Here is a 20,770-nt window from a genome sequence, read left to right as displayed (position 1 = left end):
TGGATGAAACGTTTGACACAGGAAAGCCATTTAGGTCCCTGTTTCTGTTGGGTGTGCAACAGAAAGCTATGTTATGGCATCAACGGTAAAAAGACGCTTTTCAAACGGCGGCGCGGGGGGGGGGGTGTTGGAAAATAAATTTCCGTCTTGGGATTTTTTTTTGCTTTAACCCCTGGGTACTAACATAATTGATATGACATGTTATCAATAGGTATGTATGAATGTGTTCATGGCAACATCTTATGAATATAGACCTATGAAATTCTTGTTAGATCTATCAAATATGTACAAACTGTATTCATTCATTTATTGACTTTCTCCTGATTTCTTGGTCTCTCCTCCTCCTCCCTTTTCTCTCTTCCTTTGTTTCTCTCTCAGGGTAATAAACATCGGCAGATCTCAGATCAGCTGCGTGGTGCCCAGAACAGGAAGAAGGTGCAGAAAGTGGAGCTTGATTTGACCAATCAGAGAAGAGAGTCACGCCAACAGGACATTGACAACCTGCAGAGACAGCTGGAGGTGTGTGTGTGTGTGTGTGTGTGTGTGTGTGTGTGTGTGTGTGTGTGTGTGTGTGTGTGTGTGTGTGTGTGTGTGTGTGTGTGTGTGTGTGTGTGTGTGTGTGTGTGTGTGTGTGTGTGTGTGTGTGTGTGTGTGTGTGTGTGTGTGTGTGTGTGTGTGTGTCTTAGAGTCCTGCCGGGCTCGGCCAGTTTCTGTATCTCACCATCGGGCCTAGGGCTGGGCCGGGTTCAGAACCATGCTCGGAACATTTTGCGCTGTGAATTTCACCCTAGAGCATGACAGTATGTGCACAGCTAGAATGGAGGGGGTGTGTGGGAGGCAGCACTCTAGGCCAGTGGTTCTCAACCTGTGGGTCGGGGTCCCCAAATTATTTTGAGGGGTCCCCCGATGATTAACTTAATGTGCAACATTGTTTTCTCACTCAACAATAAACAAACCAACATAAAGTTTAAGTGTATTGAGGGTATCTGCACATTTCTAAGGTGACAATTTAAGGACTTTTTAATACCTATAAAATGACAAATTAAACATTGGCCAAATTGTCAAATATTAGAGGCAGAAATTGTGAAAATAGCCGTAATAATCTACATGCTCACAACGCCTCGCATGTAGATCTGCTATTTTCACAATAGAACCGTGTTATACAAAATGTAATGCCTCAACTCTTAGTGCTCATCAGGTTGGGGGGTCCCCAGTTGAAATATGATTATTTTGGGGGTCGCGGCCTGAAAAGGTTGAGAACCACTGCTCTAGGCTATGAGTTCTCGCACGTATCTATAGCACGACTGAAAGCGCAAACTCTCATTGGTCGTGGGCCATGAGTACATTAGCCATTGAGGCCTGGTTGGGTCTGAATTCCATGGGCCTGGGCTGGGCCGGGCCCCATATTTCAGGCCCGTGCAGGGCTCTAGTGTGTGTGTGTGTGTGTGTGTGTGCGTGCGTGCGTGCGTGTGTAAGTTATAAACCCTCTTTTGATTATGCGTTTTTCCGTTTGTTTGTGTCAGGAGTTCCAGAGGAAGTTGTCCCAGCTGACCCCTGAACAGCGGAGACTGACAGAGAAACTGAGGAACATGGCCCTGAATAACCTGCCAGGTGATTCTGGATCAGTCTGCCATGCTAGTACTGCAGGATGAATGGTTGAATAGATGGGTGGAACCATCTATTGCATGACTGTTGCATCTCTGACTAAAGAGAACACTTTATTCAACAGGTTCCATTCCATTAACCCATTAAAACCTGAGGCCGATTATTGTCACAATAATGTCACAAAATTTAAAGCAGCTGTTCATATCTTAAAGATCTCATCTTTAATGTCCATTATCTCAAAACAACACTTTAGAAGCGAAGATGGCAATAGATGCTCGCTTATAAAACACATGTTGAAAATAGAGATGTTACCGATCAATCGGCAATGGATCGGATCGGGCCGATCAAAGCATGATCGGCGATAATCGGTGGTTTAGATCAAAAGGTAAATTCACCGATCCGATCCGATCGGTGCATCTGATCAACCAGCCGTTCAGTATGCCCACTTGAGGCCATTTTGGGGTATTGATTTCCACAGTGCTGAAGGAATAATTAGTTACTGCTATGATAATAAATACATAGTAATGCTGGTAAATAACTATAAGGCAAATATATAAATTAATTCATGAGTGAATTAATTAATTAAAGTTAAAACATTGACATTTAGAAAATATAAATAATATATAAATAATAACTTGATCGGATCGGTGATTGATCGGTATCGGGTGATCAAACTTTTGTGATCGGTGCTCGGTTCCAAAAAACCTGATCGGACCATCCCTAGTTGAAAAGCATCGATCCGATCCGCCATGACACCACGTAAACAATGATCGATTCCGGTGAAGGACGCGATGACGTCAGACCGGAAGTGTTTACGCTGTGGACTTCTGGCCTTCAAAATAAGATACTGGCCGTTAATGGAGCCAGCGAGAGGCACTCTGGACATTATAATCCGTTAATTTCTGGGGCTCAGAATGGGTTAAGAAAGTGTGAAAAATAATTTCAATTATCCGAAAAACATATACTTCTACATTATTGTCTGTAGTTCCAAAATTGAACTGATATTCATTTTATAGCTCTGAAGCTCTACTTTCATATCAACTGGCAAAACAAAAATGCTTTACATGATACATCCTTTATTGTGTTCGGTCACATTTCAAGAAGTTCCTAAGAGCTACAATTTGTAGAATCCCTTCCGTTAATAAGGTGTAGGTTCGGTGGCCTTTGGATTGCCTAATGCTCTGCATTAGTGGCTGCAAAGCGCAGATTTATGAACAGAAGATTCTAATTATTGTTCAATTAAATCAAACTCTCCCTGCTACATTTTATTACAAGACCACAATAAAGGAAAAAGAAAAGTACTATATCAAGTGAATCACTTAGGGATTCTTACTAGATGTCATATCTTTGTAGACTGACCCAAATGATGCGTTCTCTTAACTTGTGTGTTTTATTTGATCAGTGTCCAGTGCATCCTCCATGAAGATGAGTGTGACAGAGAAGAAGGGAGCATGTCGTATACTAAGAGAACAGCTGGAAGGTCTCGAGAAGGAGACGGCAGCAAAACTGGCACAGGTGGACCAGTATAATAAAGACATGCAGGTAAACACAACCAAATATTTCACAATTGTCTTTGGTATTTGGGCACATTTCAAGTTCTGAAAAAAATGCAAAAAAAAAAAAAATGGTGTGATTCATTTCAAGTTCTGAATTTTTCTTTTTTAAATAAAGAAATGGTGTGATTCTTCAGCCAGGTTTGTAAAAATGACCTCTTCCATCTGCTCGTCCTCTGTGGTTGTCCTGTGTCCGCCAGGAATTAAAGGAAAGCCAGAGAAAGCAACAGGCAACACTGGAACATCTACGGCACACTAAAGAGGAGAAGCGACGTGAGCTTGAGAGAAAGAGGGAACAGGAAGAGGAGGTGAAGAGAAGGGAGGAAGAGAGGAGGAGACAAGAGGAAGAGAGGAAGCGGGAAGACGAGAGGAAGCGCAAGGAGGAAGAAGAGGCTCAGAGGTAGTGGTTTAACCCATTTAGAACATGTACACATTATTGTGTATTATTTTTTTATGCTTTAACTATTGAAAAATAGCAGATATACAAGCTCACTCCGAGCTTGTAGATCTGCTATTTTTGAAAAATCATGAAAATTTGAATTTTTACCTGATTCTATAAGTGTCTTTTGAATCCTTAAGGTTTTTGAAAAACCCTATGTTTCTATGTCAGCAATATGGCTGGCCATCGTGAAAGAAAAGGTCCTTTTCACTTAACTGGAGCAGTTAGTCTGTTCTTGAGAGACTACTATGTCAGTGGTTCTCAAAATTTTTCATAAGAAGGACCCCCAAAATGACATGTATTTGGCCACGGACCAACTCAAAATATTTAGTTCCAGGGACCACCCAGAAGCAAAATTTTAGATACAAACATTCCAGGGCCGGAGTGGGCCTGTCTGGGCCATAGGGACCCATACACCCTTCCAGGCCACCCTACCCAAACACTAGGCAACATGAAAACACGTGAATGCAATGCGCCTGCCACCCGCACTGACACACATGTGACAGCCTTACAGAGCTTCATTTCTGTTTGGCTGAGATGTTTCTTGTAAAACAAAACACATAAAAAAATAATATACTAATAGATACCACCCACTGTAGGCCTACAGAAGTAGTCACTACAACACTCGCTTCTGTGCAGACAGTGCAGTATGTTACAGGAGCAATCATATGAAGACAACAGTTACAGCATTTTTCCTTTCCACATGGGCTAAGTATTCACTGAAAATCATTATTCCATATATACCAACAGTCACACTAGAAAGTGTTCTATATCCAGTCCATATTATTTATATGGTATGCAATTAAATAAAAACATAGTATTATTTTGTCAGCAAAGCATTTAGATGTCAGCTTACTATATCAATATTATATGCAAACGCCAATGTTCAATGTAAAACTGTACAATCTAGTACTGTACTGTATTATCACTGAGTAGAGCTCTGCATGCACCTCTCCCCCGGAATAATCTTATATTCAGTTAGAATCATCACTATCTGCTAGTAGTTCCATTCTGCTAGTATTGCTATGGAGCCTCCTATTCAGTTAGGAAGACATTGTGGAATAATTACTGGAACTAACAAGCACTGGCCTCCACCCTACAAACAACATACCACATAGCTAGCTTACAGATTGTCTGTTTCAACAGCACAGCAGCTTCAAATGTTTCTCTATCCCACAAAAACATCAATCAATCAGGTAGCCACATGTATCACAGTCAAGCTCAAATTATATATAAAATGACAACAATAGTGTAGAATATGCCCGAAGATGGTGTATGAAACTCCAACTCAGTACAATGTTTCCCATTTCTTAACTTCTGTCCATACATTAGCATAATCACTTAGTAGTGTGGTCTCAGGGATAGATTGCTATCTATCCCTTAACTCTGCAGCCGCACAGAGGCGCTCCAACACAAAATTGCACCAGTTATTTTAGAGTTGTGCATACTAATATCCACCAAATGTTTCCTCCAAAACCTCAAGTGTAACTTGAGAGTCATTACAGACAGCAATTTGTGTTCATGCTATTAAAATGGTCTAACTTTGTTAGGGTACAAAATGGAACAAATTGTGTTCTTAATAATCCTAATAATGGCAATGAATTTATCTGGCCTAATGCTCCCCTAGGGATCCACATGCATGTTGAGAAACTTGAGAAGAACCAGTGTTTATATTGAAACAACTTACTTGTTGCTGCATCATTCTTACTAGAAGACTGCATGCTGAAGCTTTGAACATTTCAGTCAGTATAACATTTCCCCCCATCCTTCTCTCCCTTCAGCTCCATGTTTTCTCGTTTTCTTTGCTGGGCTATGCGGCTGGGGTTGGGGTCCATAATGTAACGTTTACTTTTATTTATTTATTTATTTTGTCGCCTTCTTCTCTCTGCTGTCTGCTGTCCACTATCCTCAGACGTGTGTTTGTGTGCTGCCTTCCTTAGCCGGTCGGTCTGTAAGCCCGCTTGTGGTAGGGCCTGGCCAGAAAGCCAAACTAACCAATCACGCATTGATTCTTCTAAAAAAAATGTTGATTGCTGTCAAACCGGGCCTGAAACATTCGCTTAAAAAATACATACAGTATGTTCAAAGATTTTCACAACTTTTTCAAAAATACCAGATCTACAAGCTCGCAGCGCGTCAGTCGGTGCCGTGCTGTGAGCTTGTATATCTGCTATTTTTCAATAGCTAAATAATTAAATAATTCTAGGCCTAAATGGGTTAATCACTTTTATATGACCTGATCTCAGATCAGAAGTAGTGGTGATAGTCTCTGATCAAGTGTATTTAATTCCAACAGTTTTCTGAAAAACGTATGTTGCTATATCAGTGGTGCTCAAAACTTACTGTATGTATTTGGCAGCCGACCCCTCCCACCTCAAAATATTTTTATCCAGGAACCCCCAGAAGCAAAGATTTGAATTAAAAATGTTCCCTTTAAAAGAATATTTCTACCACTTTTTGTGGTCACATGTTCAGATACTGGATTCTGATTGGCTTAAAACAGTGGTAAATCAGTCAACAACCTTGAGTTGGCTCATGGACCCCGCCCACTGAAACAATTAATGATTGTAATTAAATAATCTTGCAAGTACAACTGTGTTTTCTTTCATTTATATGGTAGAAGTGGTAGAAAAGCAATTTACCATTCAAGGATCGTGCCATCGTGGGTTGTTGGCTGATTTACCACTATTTCAGGGTTGTGGCACGAGGCGAAGCCGAGTGCCAAACAACCCTGAAACAGTCTTACATTCCACTATGCTTCTCAAAGACATTCCCCACTGCTCCACTCACTACTTCTCTGCTCGCCTAGGTTCCTCCCTGCTCCGCTCACTGTGCTCACTGCTCAAAATAAATTCTGTTTTGTCTTTTGCTGAAAACTTGCAGCCATATGGAGGCCCGTTTCAGAAACTAACTGGAGCACAATAAGTTCTTGCGACACAAACGCGTACCCTGTAATTACATTTTATAGATCCCATCAACTACCCTTATGTGCCCTTAAGTGCTGTGATCAGCGATGCTGTCACAAAACTCAGACCATCCAAGTTCTAAACCCTAGCCATTATGATTTGTCCCACTGAACTCAGTGAAATGCCTTGACTTCTCCATATTTTCATGCCTTTTTACTATCCAGCTCTCATTGTGTCGGAACTCAAAGTAACTGCTTCTGAAATTTTCTTCACTTAAGTCTTGTTCACTACCTGTTACTTTGTGTGTTCAGACACACAGTGAGAGCAAGTTTATACATTTTAGGTTGGCATTGGCTTTTTAATAACAACACTGTGTATATACAGGTATACTGTAGCAGAGGCCTGAACCTGAATAGAAAGACTAAGTGGGAGACAATCAATCACAAATGTCTTTGTGGACATTTGTTTGTTGGACTACTAAACTATCTGGCAAGTCGTCATTGTGTTCACTTGCCACATCCCAAGCATAAATCCAAATTTCCTTGGGCGTACAATAGTTTCCTCATTTGTCCAACATTTAGTTTGATTCTCTTTACAGATCATTTAATTTCTTGACTCGTAATGCTTTCACTTCCTGTCTAGCTCACTGTAAGTCTTTTTTTGTCTCCAGGCGCATCAAGCTGGAAAAGGATAGACTGTTGCAGGAGAAGCTCAGGAGGGAGGAAGAGGAGAGGGAGAGAAAGAGAAGGGAGGAAGAGGAGCAGGAGAGAAAGAGAAGAGAGGAAGAGGAGCGGGAGAGAAAGAGAAGAGAGGAAGAAGAGAGGGGGAGAAAGAGGAGGGAGGAAGAGGAGAGGCAGAGGAGGCTGCAGGATGATAGAGAGCGCAGAGCGAGAGAGGACGAGGAGAAGAGGAGGAGAGAGGTAGAGGAGGAACGCAAGAGACAGGACGAGAGGAAGAAACTGGAGCAGGAGAGGAGGGAACTAGAGGAGGAGAGGAGGAAATTAGAGGAGGAGAGGAAAAAAGAGGAGAAGAGGAGGCTAGAGGAAGAAGAGCGGCACAGGCGTGAGGAAGAAAGGAAGAGGCTAGATGAGGAGAGGAGAGAGGAGGAGCGAAGGAGGGAGAGAGAGGAGGAGGAGAGGCGGAGGGAGAGAGCGGCCATGGCAGCTGTCAGAGATGCAGATGAGAGGCGGAAAGGAGAGGAGGAGGAGAGGAGGAAGCGAGAGGAAGAGGAGAGGCGTAAAAGAGAGGAGGAGGAGAGGAGGAAGCGAGTAGAGGAGGAGAAAAAGAAGAGAGAGGAGGAGAGGAGAGCAGAGGAGGAGAGAAGGAGGCAGGAGGAGGAGAGGAGGGCAGAGGAGGAGAAGAAGAGAAAGGAGGAGGCTGCACCTCGCCAGCAGCAACACAGTGGAGGAAAGTCTGACATTACGGAGAAACTGTCTGCTCTTCTGAGAGGACTGGAGGAGAGACGAGGTATAAATGTATAAAAGAAAATGCATACTCTATCCTGAGAGAATGGGTAGATAGTAGCCGTCACAATGAAAGAAGAATATATACATAAAGTGTCCAAGAAACATTCAACGCTCATAAGTGTCACGTCACTCACAAATGGCAATACTCAAAGCACAACTTAACAATGCCATGCCAAACAAATGTACCTAACAGTCAATGCTAGTCAGTGCAACACAAGTATCTCACCGCCATGTCAACACAGCAGTAGTACTCAATTCAACCAACACAACCCATTAGTGCAGGGCCAAAAATAAGTGTCCATAGTCAGTGCAAATAAATCAAGAATAACATTTAAAAAATCAAGAAAGGGTGCCACAGCAAGACGCCACAAGCAACCCTCCCTGGAAAAGTACTTGGAGGTCAGAGTCAGTACAACTATTGTTCCAGAGTTGAGTTAAGTAACAGTTGTCCTAGCTAATCCTAATTGGCCTTGGCAAGCGACCGTTATGTGTCTCGTTGTCTCATGGCTCAGTCTCAAATGGTATACTGTATGTTTATATTGAGTCAAATATACTGTACATGTTTCACGATCATATCCACACCTCATGCACACTGTGTTGGTTTTGTGTGCAGATAATAACTCCTGATTTGTCTTAGGTGGTCTCCAGCCCAGGGCCACCGAGCACAGGAAATCAGCTTCCCTCACTTCCTTCAAAGCTTTGTACCCGTTCAGTGCACGCAACCAGGAAGAACTCAGCTTCAACGCTGAGGATATCATAGAGGTGGGACTAACATACTGCCTTTGATTTGTTTGTGTTGATGTACAGTACATGCCTGAATACTCAAATGTCTTTCTGCCCTACCTCTACAGTACATCTCTTCCATCCTTCTCTTTCTCAACTCCATCTTCTATTTTCTTCACTTTTGTTTCACTTTTTCCATCCTCTCCCCCTTCCTGTCTTCAAGGTGGATGAGACTACAGAAAGAGAGATGGGTTGGTTGTATGGGAGCTATTTGGGAAAGATGGGCTGGTTCCCAGAGAGTTATGTGGAGCGACTGGACCCAGTAGATGCCACAGACAAACCCAAACTGGCCCTCAAGCCACAGCTTTCCACAGCATCCCATAACAACCTAGAGGCTGCTATGGCAACAGGAGCAAAGTCTGCCTTCACTCCGACACACTCTCCAAATCCCACCCACTCTGAGGGCCAGGGGCAGGTGAGGCATTATGGGTTTTGTTATTTCATATTAAAGGAGTAGTTCAGCCTCCCATTCCTAAGCCAATAGATTGATGAGTGGCGATGACCAGTAGAGTATCCAGTAGGAGACTCAAAAAGCACGACGCATGGTGATGCACCCAGTCCTGAAACTATGCAGCAAGCTTTTTCATGTGGCAAGGAATAACTGATTAATTTCTTGGCCAAATGGTGACATGGCCATCGTCGTGGGCTATCACAAAATGTTTAACAAACAGATTCACATAACAAGTTTGAGGAAAGGTTTCTTACAGCACAAGGAAGAACAGATTGGAGTTTTTTTTTTAAACGAAGAGTGCCTTGAATCTTTTCTGTTGTAATGTAAAAAAAAAAAAGATATACAATATTCTCCTTGGTGGAGGGATGAGGCTATTATTTTACAAGTTAAATCATTACACGATCAAAGAACACATGGAAACGGTCAAAGAATTGGCCCACACCCACATGGTTAATAAATATCACATTTTCATTATTTATTTCTTCTTGCTCTCCCCAGGTGGTAGGGACATTGCTAGCCCAGGCATTGTGTTCTTGGACAGCAAAGACAGACAGTCATCTAAACTTCAGTAAGGACGATGTGATCAGGGTGTTGGAGCAACAGGAGAGTTGGTGTCTGGGGGAGCTGAACGGAGCACAGGGCTGGTTCCCCAAAACATATGTCACCATGTTGGGAGAAGAGGAGAGCACAGAGTAAGAAATACATCGGTCACATGGGGGTGTGTGTGGTGTGTGTGTGTTGTGTGTACACACTGGCTCTACAGGAGATTTTCCATTACTGTTTCTAATGGTCTCTGTATTTGGTGTTGATTGTTAGGCTGCCCAGAAGAGATCCTTAACTACTTAGCCTAAACTTAGTAAATTGGATGTCATTTGGTACTTTGTACTTTTCTGTATACACCAAATAGCTTCCTAAGAAATTGCAGATCTACAAGCTTGCAACAACGCATCGCGAGGCATCGTGAGCTTGTATAGAGATCGGCTATTTTGCTGGGATGCTGGGGTTCAAGCAGTCAACTTTTGGGTTCAAATATCAAAGGCCAAGGTCACAGTCAAAATCAAGAAGAGATGGGTGGATCAACATGTGGGAATTATCCATAGGCTGCTTAAGTCTCTGGTCGAAAAGGTCAAAGGACAAGGTCACAATCAACAACCGGGTGGAAATGGCATAGTTTGACAGATACCGTATGGACTCTGACTATACAGAGTGCAATCTTTCAAGTTTCTTTGTAGTTTTGATCTCTACTGGAGACAATTATTTAATTGTGGTTTCTACTGGTCAATGTCCTCCCAACACATGTGAGTGAGTGAGGTTCTATTTTTATTTGATTTAATCATTTGTGTGTCTGTGCGTGTTTGTTTTTCCAGCCCCATGCAATCTCTTCCCGATGGCACGGAGTCAATTGATGGCCAGCAGGGGGAAGGTACATAAGAGAAATCTCATCCTGCATACAGAACATGGTCATGATTCAATGAATGAATAAACAGCCTTAACCTGTATTTGATAAAACTGCATTTGTGCTGGAAACTGTATTTTTACTGTATACTATGCAATATATAAACTGCATAATATATAAGATGCCGTCTTTATACTTGAGTAAATCATTGAATAACTAATTGTTGGTCTATCATACACTTGTGGGTTTTCAATAAAACGAACCCGAATTGAATTAATGCAGTATACTGTATGTACAATAACATTAAAACAGACAAGTAAGTTGAAGTTCAGGCAAGTTCTGACTCTCTAACCAGCTCAGAGGTCGTACTGGTAATGTAATAACAACTCTGTAAGATTTATTTCGAGATTGCCAACGTATTTGTCTGTTTTGTGTGTCCAGAATACGTGGCCTTGTACACATACGAGTCTCCAGAGGCAGGTGACCTGACGTTCAGAGAGGGAGATGTGGTCTTAGTGAGCCAGAGAGAGGGAGAATGGTGGAGTGGATCTATTGGAGACCGTACTGGAGTGTTCCCAAGCAACTATGTCAAACCTAAAGACAGCGATGTAAGATTCAGTTATACATGGATACTACACACACACACACACACACACACACACACACACATGCACTACACCTACAGTACAGTACCTCTGACTGATGTTAGTCTTATGATGAAGAATTTAGAGGTACTCTTTTTCTTAGCCTATTCAAATAATGGTGCCATACAAATTAATAAAATGCTACCATTGTTAGCCAGTACACATACTGTATATTCATATAAATAATGTATTTTGTTTATTTGTGTATAATGAAATCATATTTAATGTAACACTAACACAAGCATTATATTTTTATACAGACGTCTAGTGTCTCTGGAAAGAAGAAGCCAGGTGAGATATTCTCTTTTTGTCTTTGAAGACACACAAACTGCTGTGTGTGTGCGTGCGTGCGTAGCTATGTCTGTGTTTATTTCTCATCCGGGTGTGTTTGTGTGTGTGTGGGGCTGTGCATGTGTATAGAGATAGCCCAGGTGACCAGTGCCTACTCCTCTACTGGTACTGAGCAGTTGGTTCTGGCTCCAGGGCAGCTCATCCTCGTTCTGAACAAGAACCCCTCTGGCTGGTGGCTTGGGGAACTGCAGGTGAGCTTTACACACTGTCTGGCACATCCATGATACTGCTGAAATCTTTCTCCACCTGGTAGCGCCACCTGGTGGCTGCAGCATACCACTGGCCACCAACACAAAGCCTTCCATTTAAACTATAATATACATAAACACCCTGTCCACATGTGTGTGGTTTAAATCATCCCAGATCAATAAGTACATTTTAGTATTTTTCTCCGCTTGTTGTGTGGGGACAGGGGAGCAATTTGTTTTATATCACTTAACTCATTTGATGCCCATGACGCGCCCACATGTCTCCCAGTGCCCACGACACATTTGACGCGTCTGATATTATTAGATTAAACTGTAGCTTAGTGTCCGGGGCTGAAGAGAAACACTCCAATGTCAGAATGCAACGGGAGATAACGTGATCAGGATGTCCGGTTCCCCTATACAAGCCAGTGTTATGATTTTCACAAAAGTGGATTTATCTAGTAATTAACTCCAGATCACGTTCATGTTTAAAACAAGCCCTTCTCTACCGGCCGTTACAAAAGCACTGATGTCCGCAATTGTAATTTTTCTGTTCTGAGTGAAAGAAAATACTATCGCACGGAGATTCCGGAAATACTAGGATTACATTTAATCAGATTACTTTTACCCTGAGCCTCCGAATTAAGGAAAAATCAAGAAAATATTGGGCACTCGGTGATTAAATCATTGTTTAATCAAGGGCATCCAATGTATTAAAATCCCTTCATTCTTCCTCAGTGACTACAGTAATGCTTGAATTTTTTGGGCACCTGTTTGACGAGACGCACGTTGACGAGGAAGTGATTATTTCCGATTCTCTGCCTATCGGTATGCGATAGAAGCGGCGTGCCTGCCTTGTTTTGACTGTTTTAGTGGAAATGTCAAACTATTACGAGTTGGGAGTGAGATTGGCAGTGTGTGTGAGACAGGGGTTCCCATCGAATGGATGACGCATGGTCATATGTTGCCCAGCCTCATCTCTATAGTACGACTTGAGAGGGAGAATGTGTTGCGTGATTGAGGTTACGATGAGATTATAACATGTTGAGAGGTTGTTATGATGACATGACGTTCTCATTCTGTCACAGGCCAGAGGTAAAAAACGTCAGAAGGGCTGGTTTCCTGCCTCACATGTTAAAATGCTGGGATCAAGCAGTGGCAAGTCTACACCTGCACCACTACCAGGTAACATGCACGCACGCTCACTAACTCACTCTCTCTCTCTCTCTCTTTCTCTTTCATGGCACTCACTCCAGGGTTCCCACGGTCATGAAATTCCTGGAAATATTTTGAAATTAGAAAAATATTTTTCCAGTACTGGAAAAGTTTTGGTATTTATCAAGGGTCCTGGAAGGTCCTGGAAGAAATATGCATTGTCTTTGGTTATTGATTTTGTTAATACCTCTGAAATGACAAATCTAACATTGGCCAAATTGTCAAATATTAGAGGCAAAAATTGTGAAAATAGCCGATCTACATGCTCACAACGCCTCGCAACGCGAGGCGTTGTGAGCATGTAGATCTGCTATTTTATTATAGGAGTAAGCGACTTGTTATTGAGCTGAATTATTGTTATATAGTCCTGGAAATTGGGTTAAATATTCTGGGAAAGTTTTGGAAAAGTTTTGGAAATTAATTGGTAAAAATGTGTGGGAACCCTGTCACTCACTCTGTAATCCTCTATACTCTCTCAGTGTGCCAGGTGATTGCCATGTACGACTACATGGCGGCCAACAAGGACGAAATGAGTTTCTCCAAAGGTCAGCTGATCAATGTAATGGACAAGAACGATCCTGACTGGTGGAAAGGAGAGATGAACGGGGTCACCGGCTTGTTCCCCACCAACTACGTCAAGGTGACCACGGCTGAATCTGATCCCAGTCAGCAGTGTGAGTAAAACAACTTGTCTTTTGAATTGATCCGGCTAGGCCCTGATCTGGGGTCAGCTCTCTCCTTCATTCAGAGACCGCGTACTAAACCCTTTGTTACCTGTCTGTTCATCAATACTACCTCTCACTAGGGCATTCACGAATAGTGATTTTTAGTATTCGAATTATTCGACCTCAAAGTATTCGAATAGTCGAATATTCGACAGGACTGGCTAAACTGTCAAATATTAAGAAAGCAAGAAGCGAACATTGTGAAACTAGCCGATCTACATGCTCACAACGCCTCGCGTTTATCTGCGGAACCGAGTCACATTAAATGTAATACCTACAATTCCAAGTGCTTGTCAGGGTGGTGGTCCCCAGTTCAAATATGTTTATTTTGGGGGTCACGGCCTAAAAAGGTTTGAGAACCATTGACAACTCATTCTTATGACTTCCTATCTAGCCAAGCTTTATAAACTATATATTTTTAAAGAGACAAAAAAAAAGTGAATAAAAAAAGTGAACAACGTCGATTAGTGACTTTGATATTCGAATATTCGAATATTTGGTGAATGCCCTACCTCTCACGTATCCGTCCATGCATCCCTCTGTCCACCCCTCTCTGTTTCTTTCACCTGTTCTCTGTTTTACCTCCTTCCTGTCTCTTGTCTGTCTCTTTAGGGTGGTAGAACGTCCTCTTCCATGTCTTCCTCTCCACCTCTTGTCTTCAGAGAGACCCACTATTACTGTGCTTTGAAGTGGCGTGGTCTATGGATGCACCTCCCACTTTATCCCACTAATACCACCCCTCCCACTTCTGTTACTAAGAGGAAGAATAAAATGTGTAGAAAAACATGAATGAATGACTGAAAGAGAAAGTGGGGGGAAAAAAACAACTCCAAACCGTCTCGAAGAACAGAAACAAAAACTTGATATGAATGATATTTTACTGGGAGCAAAAATTGATAAAATCATAACAATCTTTAATTTCTCAGAACAGAAACGTTAATTTGAAATCGCCATTACCGGTTAAATAACACAAACTCCCAAATGTCTTTAGTTCAGGGTTTGGCATGCCTTCATTGTGTCAATGCATGCTCCTACTAGAGGACAGGTGCACTAGTCACAACCGTACCGCATTGCCAGAGTTGTGTAGCTAACTGGCTCTGCGTTTCCAGACATTATTGCACACAATACCTAGTCACCACTAGCTTACACCAATTCAAAGATGAATTGAGCTCACTAATGGTACAGTTATACGCTTTGTCATTCTAGCATTACTAATACAAAGTGAAAACACATTATTTTCTTATTACAAGGACGTTTCATTGTCATACAAAAATAAACTATGCAAATGTCTACGTCCCCTAATAGTCGTTTAACCCTAAGCCTTATTGATTTGAGTTACTAACACATTAAGATCTGGGGCAGATTCTACAAATGCCTTCCAAATCAGTAGTTCTCAAATGTCTTTGTGCCAAGGATCCTAAAATGATATGTATTTGGGATGATATTTTTTTGGGGGGAAAGGTTGTCCTTTTCGATTTGGAAGTGAAACATGCAGTATTCAATATGGACAATAAATATGAAGAAAGAAGAATGTGTCATTTATTTTGATATGATGTCAAGTGTGTGTGTGTGTGTGTGTGTGTGTGTGTGTGTGTGTGTGTGTGTGTGTGTGTGTGTGTGTGTGTGTGTGTGTATGTGTGTGTGTGTGTGTGTGTGTGTGTGTGTGTGTGTGTGTGTGTGTGTGTGTGTGTGTGTGTGTGTGTGTGTGTGTGTGTGTGTGTGTGTGTGTGTGGTGTGTGTGTGTAAACATGTTGAGTTTGTCTGACAGTATAAATTTTCAACACAATACAGATGGCTAAGATAGACTAGCTTGTGTGTGTGTCTGAATATGAATCGTAGTTTAAATACCTCCTGCGGTGTCAACAATTTGTAGAGTTGGTATTGTAATCGGTCTTGTGTGTCATCGTCTGGTAGCAAAGTAAATTAAACTAAACTTTGAGTCAAACAGTTCAGTGGTTGCGGTCAAAATGACATATTGGTAAAATCAGGAAAGTATAAGTAATTGATGTTGGTGATGGAAGCCGTGTTTTTTCTTTTTAGTCTGACTTTCGGACCGACGACTGCTCAACAAACATTTTACAGGTATCATGCAAACACTTCTGCCTGCTAGAGGGAGTGGTCATTGTTGAGCTAATTATGGTCACTTTCGGATGAGTCTGAAAGGAGAAGAAGCTAAGCTCTGTCTCCTCTGAGTGTGTGCAGAGGGCAAGAATTATCCTTCCTGTTTTGGTACAAACAGATTTGTCTGCTTGTCCCTGTTCAGACAGTAAGAGAGAGCAGAGGACAACAACTCTGAATAAAGACAGAAAGAGACAGACATTACTGAGGCAGAAAGAAAGGAAGAGGGGGACAAAGGGCAGGAGAAGAGAAGGACAATGAGTTTACAGAACCAAAGCAGATTTGAGTTTCTGAAGCTGTGGGACGAGACGGACGAAGGGACACAGGGACAGCAGACAGATGCTTTAGGGCTCTCGCAATGTCTCAATGGGTTGTCTCTACAAGGTAGGGGTTATGTTTGTTTGGATGTGTGTTTAGAAGCCTGTATAGAAATATTCACAGATGCACACACATTTTAATCATCTCTGTGTGTGTGCGTGCGTGCGTGCGTGCGTGTGCTGTTGAGTTTTAGAACAAGGACACCAGCACTCACTTTAGTAGCAAACAAACAGACGTTTCGGCCCAGTGGGCCTTCCTCAGTGTGTAACTCATTGTTTTCCCGACCGTGCACACAAGACTAGTATATTGTTGAACTACTCTTTGACGAGTGCTCCTCTTTCCTTTTCTGAATGATTGTTGAGAACCTGGTTTCTATGTTTGTGTTGGAGATCATATCTATGGGTTCACCTTTCTCTAGTTTACAGTAAACTAATGAAGAGCCCGATTTCAAATGTCCACACATAGGGCTGTCACGATTATGACATTTTACATGACGATTAATTTTCACTCAAATAATTGCGATTAACGATTTAATTGTTTTTTGTCATTGACAATTACATTTCTGTTTGGCTTTTAGGCTTTAAAGTTGCACATGGTAGATATGACACATAACCTAAATATACAAAGAAATTACTGACATATTTGACAACATCATACATAAAAAAGATGCGACGCGTTGTGAGCTTGTAGATCTGCTATTTCCACTATTTTTGACATGGAAACGATTATGACGATTATGAAAAATAATCACGATTATGTCAAATAATCACGATTAGACGATTATGTAATAATTGTGACAGCCCTATCCACACAGAATAAACATGAGATCTGAGCGCTTTGGGATGGATTCCTCTTTACTTCTCAAATGCAGTGTACTCTACAGCAGATTGTCAGTCTATTTAAATGACAGCTGTGATGAACCTTCCTCCTCTTCCTCTGCAGGGTGTGCAGATCTGACCAGTTTGGACTCTATGAGTCCACAGGAGAGGAAGAGACAAGGTTACATTCATGAACTGATCCAGACAGAGGAGCGATACGTAGAAGATCTGCAGATAGTACTGGAGGTATACTGTTATTTTATGTTATGTTTAGTATATTAAATGAGCACTAAGTCCACACCAATTATTCACATCTAGGGCTATGAATCCTCTGCTAACACCCCTATTCACACGCAACAAGTTGCAACAGCAACCTGCATCCACTTGCAACAGAATCCCAAAATTGCACCGACCTGCAATGGGTCAATTCAACTCCATGAGTTGTTATGAACTGGGTTCAATAATACAAACATAACAGACAATCACATGAGATAAAGATTCTATTTTTTTGTAGACTTGGAATGGCCCATTTTATTTTGCATATCCCATGAAGGTTCACCATCATGTTCAGCAGAAGGTTGACTTTCTGTAGCCAATAAAGTATCTATAGTCCAAAAAATGTTCTTCCTTGTAACACAATGTTTTCATTTACTGCTTTCTATTGTTTTAGCAATTTTAATGATTTAGATTTCAGTGGCATGCGTACAAGTGGCTACATTTTTAGACACAATAAGCCCATTCCCATGCACTGCAATCTTTCATGGGCAGATGTGACTTATGGCGGCTAGTAGTGTTACTGTAAATAGTAATAAAGAAATCAACCACTGAAATCAAAATCTCTAAAACGATAGAAAGCTGTAACTGAAAACATTTGAACACATCTTTTCTTTTCTCGAATTACTATCTTAAATATGGACCCTTGTAAAAAACAAAGTTGTCCTTTAAATCATCAATATACATTCAATTTAGCCTTTACAGTAGAGGCTTCCAGAGCATTGCAAATATATACACTATATGGTTTTGAATGCTACACACTTGCCATGTTAATTTACAGGCCAATATTGTATCAAGTACTGGCAATATAGTGTACACAGCTCTAGCAGCGTCCTCCACTGATGGTGTCATCACTGTCCATCCTGCTAGTGGACCAGTACAGTCACCTTTTTCAACAACTTTTTAACCTATCTTCATATAGTTGTTCCTCACTAATGTTCACCATAAAAGCAAAATAATATAATAGCAAAAACATTATAATCTACTCGGTCTGTGTCTCTTAGGAGGACTGTGGGCAGTTCAGAAACCTGTCTACCAGTGACATCATTGTTAGGCAGATTTATTTATTATTAATTTTTAAACTAGATTTATTTTGTATTTATCGCAAGAACAACCGCTTCCATTATACAGTAGCATGGTAACTTTTCAGGAATAAATCCTGCAGTTTCTATTAGCTTGGATTCCCCATCGATGATGTCACTGGTAGTCAGGTTTCCGAATACATATCCACATAATAACACATACTGTACCTTATATTATATAATTAATGTAAGATTACATGTGTGTACATTCTAAAACACCTAGTTAGTGAAGTATTATACATACATACATACTGATGATGAATGTAAACCTTTGCAGGTGTTCCATAAGCCCATGTCTGAGTCTGGTCGGCTGACTGAAGCAGAGATGTCCATGATCTTTGTCAACTGGAAAGAACTGATCGCCTGCAACACCAAACTACTGAAGTAGGATAATAACTGTTGAGCAACGTTGGCATTGGCACATTGTACCACACTGTTTAAATAATAACTGTTGAACAGTGTTGGCACACCTTACTGTACCAGGCTATTTAAAACTATATTTACCTATTTAAAAAAAAAATTGGATACATATTAAGTAATGACTCATTTTACCCATCTGTATGGTAACACTAAAACTAACATTTGCTGTGGCTGGAGACACACTCCATACTCCACCATGATGCTTTATCTTTGCTGAGGTTTGAACATCATTCTTCTCGCTGTAAGAGGCAGACCAGACAACAATAAGAAATCCTAGATTGTAGTTTTGTTAAGTTAAACTGCTGTTCTCGTGTAAAATAATAACTATATTAATATAGCTAATATTGATATACAAATGATATATGTTTTATATGTGCCTTTGTGTGCATGTAGAGCATTGCGTGTACGCAAGAAGACAGGAGGGGAGAACATGCCAGTGCAGGTGATTGGAGACATCCTGGCCTCAGAACTCGCTCACATGCAGCCCTACATCCGATTCTGCTCCTGTCAGATCAATGGAGCTGCCTTGCTCCAGACCCGAACCGACAACCAGCCAGAGTTTAAAGAATTCCTCAAGGTATGAATGAGAGATGGGGTTTGAGGGATATGAGTCCAGTGAGACAGAAAGAGAACCAAGTGGAGGTAGACAGGATTGAGAGAGGGAATTGCATTTTAAAGGAAGGTTACATTTTGATGGAAAATAATGGAGAAGAGGTATGGAGAGGAAATGAAAGTACAGAAACAACTGAAACGGAAAAAAAGAAGAGAACTCGATAAAAGATCACAGTTGGAGGAAGAAAAAGAGAGAGCCCAATAAATAACAAAAGTGAAGTTTAAAGAGTTGTTGAAGGAGGTGTGTTTGTGTTTTTCATCAGAAAATTGCAACAGACTACAGATGTAAAGGAATGCCGCTGTCCAGTTTCCTGTTGAAGCCCATGCAGAGGATCACACGCTACCCACTGCACATCAAACATGTAATATAACATGCTATGAACTGTATAATGTACATAAAACATGTAAGATTATATGTACAATGTACATATAACATTAACCACTCCATCCACTGCCAAACTTGAAAGATCACACTGCACTTCAAACATGTAAAATGACATGATGTTACCACTGCATATCTAACATGTAAGAGGATGATGATGATAATACTGTATATCCAATTCATGTAGCACTTTTCTTGGTACTCAAAGTCGCTTTACACAGCAGAAACAAATTTAAGAAACAACTTTATTAAGAACTAAAAACTAATCTAAACTAAAAACTATGCAAAGAAAAACATTACAATTAAAAGGCAGAAAGGGGGATTCGCATGTTAGCCCTGCATACTACAGTATATAAAACATTTAGAAATGCATGGATGTCATCCACTTCTCTTACTACTATTTTATGTTCTTTCATTTCGTGTGAAGTCTCTCTGTGCACACTTACATTCTGGACTTGTGTGTTTTGTACGCAGATCCTGGAGAGTACAGCTGAAGGCCATGTGGACAGAGGGCCTCTGAAGGAGTCTTTGGAGCGTGCTGAGGAGCTCTGCCAGCAGGTTAATTTAGTTTTCATTTTTCATTCAATTTCTTCATGAAGTAACTCTATTGACCGGCTGATGTTAATAACATAACTCTATTGACCAGGTGATGTTCATAAAGTATTAACTGTGTCGACCAGGTGATGTTCATAAAGTATTAACTGTGTTGACCAGGTGAATGAAGGCGTGAGAGAGAAGGAGAACTCTGACAGATTGGAGTGGATTCAGTCTCATGTTCAGTGTGAAGGAGTCACCGAGGTACAACAGTTAAATACAAAATGATTAATTATCCTTCACTTTCTAGTCAACAGATTAAGGCCTTTGCACAAGTATGGTCGTAAAGAAAACATGTTATAAAAAGAAATAAGCTAATATTTGGTCCATAGAAGCTTAGACAACAAATGTGAATAGTTTTTGACATGGACTATTGTAGTATTGTCACTTAATTGTGTTAGTCTATATATTGTACAATTTAGCTGTAAGAG

General features: G+C 41.0%; 1 protein-coding gene across 4 annotated transcripts in view; it reads left to right on the top strand.

Moving 5' to 3' along the window:
• itsn2b (intersectin 2b) overlaps positions 1-20,770 on the top strand; it is a 49,140-nt gene that overhangs the window by 20,096 nt on the left and 8,274 nt on the right. For all 4 annotated transcript variants that reach the window (XR_013962222.1, XM_080730737.1, XM_080730736.1 and 1 more), the window contains 20 exons: positions 379-519; positions 1,524-1,611; positions 3,008-3,147; positions 3,359-3,558; positions 7,174-7,970; positions 8,607-8,731; positions 8,916-9,167; positions 9,702-9,895; positions 10,571-10,626; positions 11,041-11,207; positions 11,504-11,534; positions 11,664-11,785; positions 12,871-12,967; positions 13,477-13,671; positions 17,101-17,222; positions 18,609-18,715; positions 19,145-19,328; positions 19,627-19,725; positions 20,220-20,303; positions 20,460-20,543. Coding sequence is in view for 3 of the 4 variants with exons in the window: in XM_080730737.1 (XP_080586863.1) it covers positions 379-519; positions 1,524-1,611; positions 3,008-3,147; positions 3,359-3,558; positions 7,174-7,970; positions 8,607-8,731; positions 8,916-9,167; positions 9,702-9,895; positions 10,571-10,626; positions 11,041-11,207; positions 11,504-11,534; positions 11,664-11,785; positions 12,871-12,967; positions 13,477-13,671; positions 17,101-17,222; positions 18,609-18,715; positions 19,145-19,328; positions 19,627-19,725; positions 20,220-20,303; positions 20,460-20,543 (3,285 nt within the window). In the remaining variant the exon portion in view is untranslated. The remainder of the gene's footprint in view (positions 1-378; positions 520-1,523; positions 1,612-3,007; positions 3,148-3,358; positions 3,559-7,173; positions 7,971-8,606; positions 8,732-8,915; positions 9,168-9,701; positions 9,896-10,570; positions 10,627-11,040; positions 11,208-11,503; positions 11,535-11,663; positions 11,786-12,870; positions 12,968-13,476; positions 13,672-17,100; positions 17,223-18,608; positions 18,716-19,144; positions 19,329-19,626; positions 19,726-20,219; positions 20,304-20,459; positions 20,544-20,770) is intronic.

This window comes from Nannobrachium achirus (genome assembly GCF_963921795.1).
Source record: "Nannobrachium achirus genome assembly, chromosome: 7".
Classification (NCBI taxonomy): Eukaryota; Metazoa; Chordata; class Actinopteri; order Myctophiformes; family Myctophidae; genus Nannobrachium; species Nannobrachium achirus.
Note: the sequence above shows the minus strand (reverse complement) of the source record. Positions and strands in the feature narration are given on the sequence as shown.